The sequence below is a fragment of the Oxyura jamaicensis genome, chromosome 6 (assembly GCF_011077185.1).
Source record: "Oxyura jamaicensis isolate SHBP4307 breed ruddy duck chromosome 6, BPBGC_Ojam_1.0, whole genome shotgun sequence".
In the NCBI taxonomy this organism is placed as follows: domain Eukaryota; kingdom Metazoa; phylum Chordata; class Aves; order Anseriformes; family Anatidae; genus Oxyura; species Oxyura jamaicensis.
Window position 1 is genome coordinate 5537750 of NC_048898.1, and position 8883 is coordinate 5546632.

Genomic DNA, 8883 nt, shown 5'->3' on the forward strand with positions numbered 1-8883 from the left:
TTGTTTCAGTTCTTCCACTGTCTCACTCCTGAAAAATATTTTTGTAAAATGCTAGGAGTACTGAAGAAGTTCGAAGAAGAAGATTTGGATGACCTTTTAAGGAAGCGGTTGAAAGATTCAAGTGAATTACCTGGTGCTTTATGGCACATTTATGCTGGCAAAGATGCTGACAAGATAAGGGAATTTCTGCAAAAGGTTAGACTTACAGTAGATATTTTATAAATATAATTTAAGTAACTGTTAAAGAGGGTGTGGGGCAAAACCTCCAAACCCGCCCCTATGCTATGCAGGGTGGGAGGAAGCAAAATTCTTTTATATCCATAAACTATAATCGACCTGCTGCATCAGTCAATGAATGAAATACATAACATGGTATTTACTCATCTCTTAAGAGTTACAGGTAGTCTGAAGGTTCAGGAGAACATAAAGATTATTCTTACTCTTTCCTAATGTAATGTGTTTTTTTAAATTATTATTATTTACTAGCATTTAAATGATAATGCTTTTCCCAAATGCTTGTGTTACCAAATGCTGAAATATTTGTGAATTTTCCCATTAAAAACAAAAAACAAACGTGCAATCCAGCAAACACTGATTCTTAGGGACCAATCTTCATTATCTCAGACAAAAAAAACTGCCTTGTGTCTTAATGAACATGAAAGCAGTGGGGATAATGTACCCAAGGACAAAACTCTACAACATGACCTACTGCACAGATATTCTTTATTCAGCACGTGATGAACAAGTCAGAGCCACCTTAGAAACCTCCCAGGTCGTTACTTACAACATAGGACCAATGGTCACCATTGGGCTGTAGCAGCCATCAGTGCCAGTACATTTAGAGATACCATGATGGAAGCGATTTTTCTGAGCCCTGCCTTTAGCAAGTTTTTGCGTTCTAGAAGGTGGTCTTGATGGACGACCTCAAATCGCCAATGTAAAACTGAAACGGTTGCTCAAGGAAAAATCACCAAAAGAAATCTTAACTGTCTTCTGCTGTGGCAGTAATTCAGATGAGTTTTAGCTGGGTAAACAAAAGGGGGCCATAAATGATCTGGAGATCAACATTTCTACCGCAAGCAGGAAAAGCATAGGAAATTTAGCAGTAAAAATTCTCTTGGACTGTAAACCTGTATTTCAGTCCCATGGCATCTGTCCTCTGGTGACTCAAACATTTGCTCTGTGGCAAGCTGAACTGTGGGGAAAAATGAGCACTAAAGAACAAAATTACAGCTAATTCCAGGAAAACATGAATTGTACATGCAGTCTTTTCTGTGTATTTAAAAACTTGATGCTCCTAAAATAGAGGTGGTGGCTCTTAGGTTTGAACAAGAAAGCTGGGGGTGGCTGTGGTGAACAAAAGAGTGAACACAAGGGAATGGGTGGACAATGCATATTATTCAGAGTTTCTTCTTTAGAGCAGTTAAGGGGCACTGTGCAACTCGGAGAGCAACAGGTTTAAAATGGGAAGAAGTACTTTAGATGCTGTGTCACTAGGTTTGTCATTTGCTACCAGAGCTTGCCGTGGTATCCAGGACTGGATCTCATGCCGCCTTCTATTTTTGGTGTGGTGGTATTTTTGAAATATGTAATTGGAATGAATTAATGAATAGACCCCAGGACCACTTTGCTGATAAGAAAGAAAATCTCAGTAACTCATTTAGTACAGGAGACAAGTACACAGGAACAGTTTCAAGGTCTGCATCACATAATTAAGTATATTTAACATTATTATGAATTTGTTTTCCATTAGATAATTGTCTTTGGAGTCATGACAGATGGATTGGATGTGTTTTTTTTGTTGTTGTTTTGTTTTGTTTTCTTGTTTTGTTTTTTCCTGCAGTCACTGTGATTCATCAATTAGCAAATGATTAAGGGTAATACTTGTTCCCTTGTGGTTAACTTCGTAAGAAAAGGTTGTTGATGGTTAAGTTTAATGCTTTGTCAGAAAGTTGGTTTTTTATTTATTATTTTTCATTGTCCATCATGAGCAGTACTGTAGCTTTGTAAGTTAAGTATACGTAGGTACATGTACAACTTAAGTAGCAAAAGGTTCAGCTTCTTATAAAAGTAACTTTGGATCCTTTCTGTACTTACAGATAGCAAAAGAGCAAGGCTTAGAAGTTTTACCAGAGCATGATCCAATACGTGATCAGAGTTGGTATGTGAACAAAAAGCTTCGCCAAAGACTTCTTGAAGAATACGGAGTAAAAACCTGTACGGTTATTCAGTTTCTTGGTGATGCTATTATTCTACCAGCAGGAGCACTTCATCAGGTAAAATACACAAATTTAAAGACATACAGGATTAAATAACATCACATAAAGGTCATAAAATAACTTTTTTTTCAAAAACATACTGCATTTGTTTTCAGGTTAGATTGTCTTACTGGTAACTATTAGTGTACAGGAATGTGTTACAAGCTCTATCTGTTTGTATAGATAACTACCCAGTACTAACAAACAACAATTCAAACATTTGAGATACTGTGTTTTTCTTCTTCTAAAATGAAAAATGATCAGACTATTATTAATTACTCATGAAACAAGTGAAAAAAGTAATTTTCTAAATAAACTGGTGCTAGTTAGGAGAGTGCTAAATTAATCTGTCTTCTAAGCCCAAAGTAACTTAACCCCTGGAGAAGCAGGGGAAAGGAACCTAAAAAGATAAACACCTAGATGTCAAGTGTCCTCATGTTTTTTTTCTGCCTTTAGCTATAGGGAATTGTGGAGAAAGTTTGTGTGTAATTAACAAGATGGTTATGCAACAGGGCTTGGGTGTCGGTTTTGTGCACCATATTGAGTTCCTTTATCCACAGAAGGTACATCAATCACCAGGAGTTAGCACTGTCCCTTCAGCAGCTTTTCTTGCCATCAGGAGTGGTTCTGCTTTGGCAGAGCTAGGCTGATTTTTTTTTTTTTCTCAGTTCTGTAAGAGAAAGTACTACCAATAGAGCAGTTTCACAGAAAGGTATATGAATTTGTGCAGCAAGCTTTAGTCCTCCCTGCACATAAATCTTGTAACTTTTTTTTTTTTTCCTCACAGTCTGCAAATTTTACCTCTTTGGTGGAAAGAGGAAGGAAGCATGGTTGTTTACATGTGATTTTTTGGATTGTTCTAGTCTGTCCGTCCCCCATATGAATTTTGTCCTTTTAAAACAGGAAAGGGAGCCTGCTTTCTTGCTGTCAGGCACCAGTAATTAGGTAGCTGACAATCAAGGAATGAGGAACATCCCCTCCCTGCAGTAGGGGTTGTAAACCATCTTGTTAAAGATTCATCAGTGATCTGCACTTGGGTTCAAGCGAGGTGAGGCCTTTCTGAAGACACCACGGTTTGGTTTCTGATCTGCAGATCAGCTTCCAGCTCTTCTGAGCACAGAGGGAGCAGTGGCTTGCTGTGTCACCATGACCAGAGTGCTGGGGTTTTCTGTGTAAAAAAGAAGAGATGAGTGGGTTGTAGTGATGACAAGTGTAATGTCCCTAATCCGTCTGCTGGCTATTGCAGTTGCTTGTCCATTGAAAGCAACAGGTATCTTACCCAGAATAGATTCCTTCATCGAGTTTCACATGGCTGTGTTAACCCTGGATGATCTGTGTGGATTTGTTTGCGCCAAAAACAAACAAAACAAGCAGGCAAGCAGACAAACCACAAATACTGGGTTGTAGATTGCCTTTCCCTGTGCCATGTCTCCAGTGGGTGGCACTTCCCAAGCCCTTACAAAAAGGTAAAGGAATGTCTGGCGTTGCTGATATTCTTAGCTCTTGTTAGGTTAAAGCCGTTTGGATTCCCATAGTCAGTAGGGTTTGTGTTGCATTCTCCATTAACCTTACTCCGATCTCTTGAAACAAGGGAGATCATCCCAGATAGACTGAAAAGGGAACCCACAAAAAATCATAAACATACTAGGAAAATTGTTTTACATAGCATGAGGCATTTATATGAGGTATGCAGAATATAAATCATGAAGTTGTGGGACTGTTCCAGGCTTCCCTAGAGTCTGCAGGTTTCAGGGCCAAAAATAAGACCACTGTTACCTTTATCTCATTGGCTTCAAACTCCAAACTGCTTTTGAAGTGGTAATGCTCTAGCTTCTGGCACCAAAGAGTTAATAACATGGTGTTTTTAAAACCGTAGTGGGTGAAGCTGAGAACCTTTTCATCTTCAGTAAGTTCCTGTGAATCTGCCACGTAGGAGGAAATGAAAGCATCATGTTCTTTCATGTACATGTATAGTACTCTTTATAGAGATGCATAAATACTGACCTTAGGGATCAGCACCAACACTTCATATATACAAAGCACATTTAAACACTTAAAAATAAGCCTGAACAAGAATACGTACCAGGTTAAGTTTACATGTTAGGCATTTCTGGTTTACATGTTAAGTGTTTCAGATTTACATGCACATCATGAATCCTTCATAACTAAAACTGGATGACAGTTGATAGTAAATTTGGTGGTGAATTAGCATTTTTATTTTTATTTGCTCATCTGTAATGTTGTGGAACAGAGGAAATAAGGGCAATGTGTGGAGCTCGGGAGCCCAGTTGCCTGTGATCACCGTGTGGTGTAGTCAGACACTTTTATCCTGGAACCTGTTAGGTTTGTTGTCTCATACTTATTCCGACGTGCTGGTCTAGAATTTTACTAATCTTAATGTGGGGGAGGCTGTTTAGTTTTTTTATATATCCTTTTTTTCTTTCCAGCTTCTCTGGATTCACATCTGGCTTAAAGTAACTTGTCGTTAGTATTTTATAGTAGCATAAACAAGTCCTCTTGCTTCCTGAAAAAAAAGGAGTGGGGGATTTAGGGTGTAGTGTTGGACTAGTCTCTGTATGGATGCTTCCCTTAATGTACCTTGAGTGTTTCTGTGTAGGTTTTTGTCTCCTTCTTGGCTGTACAGATGGAGGAGCTCAGAAGTGTCCTCTGCTTTGCTAATATCGGGGTCTCATTCTTTCTCCAGAGGTTGTAACAATGAGCCCTCAGCTCTCCTGCAAACATTCCTAGCTAAAAAAATGCCTTTGTTCTTTTGAAGGATATGCTCTTTCTGCAGCTCCATTCTGGGTCAGCCTGTACCACAGTCTTCCTCCAGGGACGTCCTCCTTGGTTTTAATTTGGTGATTCTTATCCAAATGTGCAAAATATTTTAGTGATAAATTGAAAGATAGCAAGGCTTGAGTCGGTGGTAGAAAATGTGTTGTTCAGACTAAAATGCAAAAATTGTTGTAGTAGAACAGGTTATTATAATGCTGTTTTTTATGATTGTATTATCTTGATTAACAGCGAAATTATATATTGCAAAACAACATGCTGCAGGTAATAGGACATCCTGGAGATGTTAGGATAAGCAGGTATGCTAAGGGCCTGGGAGCTGCGTATGCAGAGCTGCGGGGCTGCGTGCTAGCCCTGGGGTCCGGCTGTGCAGGAAATGGCTGATGCACAGCGTGAGGACAGGAGGGAGGCAGCTGAGCCGCGAGGAGCTGCGGCTGTGGGTTGGACCGCCCTTTCCTCCAGCCCAGCTGAGGTCTGGGGCTGTTCAGATGCTCACCCATCTCCTGCACCCTGCAGGAAAATCTCTGCTTCACGTGGGCTGAGGGTGAAGCCGCGCTCTCAGCTCAGCTGGAACTGGCACAGTCGTGGGAGTGTTGTAGTCCTCGCCCTGCGAACCTCAGGGGAATCGTTGCTAAACATATCTGTGAGTGTGTCATGATAGCGGTTGGCATTCTACATCTGTAAGTAGGACTGCCTATGGGCTGTCAGCGGGGCGTTCCCATGTTAAGCACCAGACAGGCAAGGTAAGATCTGTCGTCCCCCCAAAGACCGATCAGACAGGCACTGGCTGGGAAGGTTTAAGGCACAGCAAAATGAATGATGTGACAGCAGCGAATGCTGTCAGCTCTGTGATGAAGGGAGGCAGCAAGATGGAATTGGTAACATCCTGTCTCGGTGAGGAGAAAGTGAAAGAGCTGTGTGGGATTTGCATGGGGTGAAAAGCAAAACAAGGGCAGGTATGGACTTGAAACAGGTGAAAAGCCTGCGAGGGAGGAGAGGGGGCTGGAGCCAGCCATCCGTCTGCACGGAGCTCAGACATTTCACCTGAAGCTCTAGGAAACTCCCCGAGCGCCTCATGGTGGCACCTCTGCAGCTCTTCCCTCACTTGTGGCTTTTTTGTTCTATGGAAGTTGAGGTCATGTGGCATCAACAAGCCCTCTTCAGTTCCTGGATTGCTTCAGTTTTGATGCATACACAGAAGGAAACTGTACTACCTTGTCTTTCCTGATGATGATGAGGTTGCAGAAGCCTGATGTGCAATGCTAGCATCAAGCTGCACGTTAATCTCTAGGATTTTACCTGTATAAAGGGGTAAGCCACCTTATAAAGTCAGACTCTGGCAGTGTTTCTGAAAAAGAAAATAATTTTAAAATAAAATGCTGTGTCCTCAGCTGTGTAGGTCGTGAAGGTTTGAACATCAGGCATCACAAGAGAAACTTCAGACTCTACATTAAAAAAAATCTGGATGTTACTAGATGCAAGCTTAAAATCTGCAGAACTGTATCAATAATGAGCAGGGTGAGATCGTTGTTTGCTGCAGTAGCAGAGGCACCGCTCCCTGCTCCCCAGAGCTTTGCTGTTTGCAGAATTGATGTTGCACAACTTGGTGAGCAGCTGTTAGAACTTGGGGAAGGGAGGCTTTTGACATGCTGCAGAAATGGTGTAATTTGTAGAGGTTTGAGGGTGAATCCTGGTAACATATATTATTTCTGAATAAGACGAGCAGGAGCTGATAGGTCACAACCAGGAAGCATTTTCTTCCTTTTTCTTGCCCTCCAGATACGACCTGGTGGCAGGAGAGGAACCTGCGCAGGTTCCTCTCATCAGTAAAGGAAACGTTAAAGGAAGAAGAAGTGTTTTCGTCCTTTGGGGACCTGCTGCTTTATCCATGGCTTCTTTTTTCCTTTTAAATATTTTGACCAGCAATTACTTGTCAGTGAGCACGGCAAGTTCTGCCTGGCTGAGTTTGGTGGCAGCTTGCAGCGTGTCCAAGTGGCCCAAGGAGCCGGGTCTGTCAGGCAGGGCTGCGGCTGAGTCGGGCTGTGGCGCCTGCGCAGTGTTCTAGAAGTGGCTTCGCAGCGGTGCTACACAGCAGCAGTTCCTGTATGGCTGGGAAAAGGGGGGAATCACACATCAGGGTATGCTGAACAAGTGTTGGAGCCGACTGCAGGAAGAAGTGCCAGAGCACTGGCAAATGTGTTATTGTTCAGCGTTTGTCTTCTACCAGAAGCCAGCTTACCTAAGTCGAATAGGCTTAATTGCTCTCTACATAAAATGTATAAAGGCATCCTTCAGTCTGATAAGTATGTGATTTTAGAAATCTCAAGTCCCACTCTTTTCTCAGGTGTCTGCCAAAGAACAACCCCAAAATACTAATTATCACTCTTATTTTTATTTTGGATAGGTGCAAAATTTTCACAGCTGTGTTCAAGTAACTGAAGACTTTGTGTCTCCAGAACATCTTGTACAGTCATTTCATTTAACGCAGGAGCTGCGGCTGTCAAAGGAAGAAATCAATTATGATGATAAACTGCAGGTAGGAAATGAATTCGGCTCTGGAAGCTGTTGTGAAGGCAGGGCATGCTCGGGCTCATTGAAATGCGGAGCAGTGCGTGGAGCTACTTCCTTGCTGCTGTTCACACAGAATAACAATGAGCAGCGGCATGAATGCCAGGGTGTAAATGACTCTCCCTTGAATTGCTGTTTCTATTTATTTATTTCACCTAATGTTTTAAAATGTGTAAAAAGGTGTTTCCTTTTGCACTGACTTGATTCTTCAGTCTTCCTTTTTTTATTTATTTTTTAACATCCATTAAGCTTAGTCCTAGATGTAGTTACTTTTAGGAGTTCCTTAGGAGTAAGCCTTACTAAAATGTCTGATGTTCTTGCAGGTTAAAAATATCTTGTATCATGCAGTTAAAGAAATGGTGAGAGCGCTGAAGATTCATGAAAGTGAAATGGAAGATATGGAAGAGAACTAAGCACTCTCTGCTTTTTTGTGTTAACATCAAATGGAGGTTATTTTTTTCTAATATATGAACAGTATGCACACTAATGTAAGCTTCACAAACCATCAGTGCCAAGAAAATAGTCATCGTATTTACTTGTTAATGACACTGCAACGGTAGAGCTTCATATCACAGCCACTGTGATTACGTGTTAGACTTGCAAACAATGGAGCAGCATTCTGCTGTCCTGTATTATAATGTACATGAAGTTTGTGAAATGTCAAAGATTTAAGATGATGTATTTATTTTTGGAAAAAAACACAAAATTCTATGCTATATTGTTGATCAAATGTAAATGTGACTTGTACAGTTTGCTAAAATAATTCAGATATTTTTCACTACATTGAGACAGTTACTGTGAGAGTAGGACACAAACACCAGCTATTGCCTGCATTTGGGATCTTGCTGAGTCCGCACAGCAGTCATGTCATAATCTGAAAATTACTGCCAAATAATTGTAAACTTTGTAAAATATAAAGTATATAAAGTAGATATGAAATACAGACACTTCAGTATTTTATTGAAGCTATTCAGTGTACAATTAAACGTTTTCAAAAGGTGTAATTTATTTAAAAATTGTCTCATTTTGGTAAAATTTATGTGAACTTTTAAAGCTAAATATTAAACTTAATATGCTATGTAAATATATACATATATACATTCAATGATGTATTTTTTTAAAACATTGGCTTGCTTTAATTTGTTAAAAGTGCAAGTGTTACACATGCTTTGTACATTGAAGTTGAAAGGGGTTTTACATTTTCCATTAAAAGAACTTTATCAAATGTTGTCTCGTTGTGTTTGTTTTTCATGTTTGTGGCATA

General features: G+C 40.4%; 1 protein-coding gene across 5 annotated transcripts in view; it reads left to right on the forward strand.

The window, feature by feature from the left end:
* The window catches only part of JMJD1C (jumonji domain containing 1C), a 159270-nt gene extending 150426 nt beyond the window's left edge, over positions 1-8844 (forward strand). For all 5 annotated transcript variants that reach the window (XM_035329919.1, XM_035329922.1, XM_035329924.1 and 2 more), the window contains 4 exons: positions 56-195; positions 2100-2276; positions 7456-7587; positions 7943-8844. In XM_035329919.1, coding sequence (XP_035185810.1) covers positions 56-195; positions 2100-2276; positions 7456-7587; positions 7943-8032 — 539 coding nt within the window. In that variant the 3' untranslated portion in view covers positions 8033-8844. The remainder of the gene's footprint in view (positions 1-55; positions 196-2099; positions 2277-7455; positions 7588-7942) is intronic.
* Positions 8845-8883: the final 39 nt, after the last annotated feature.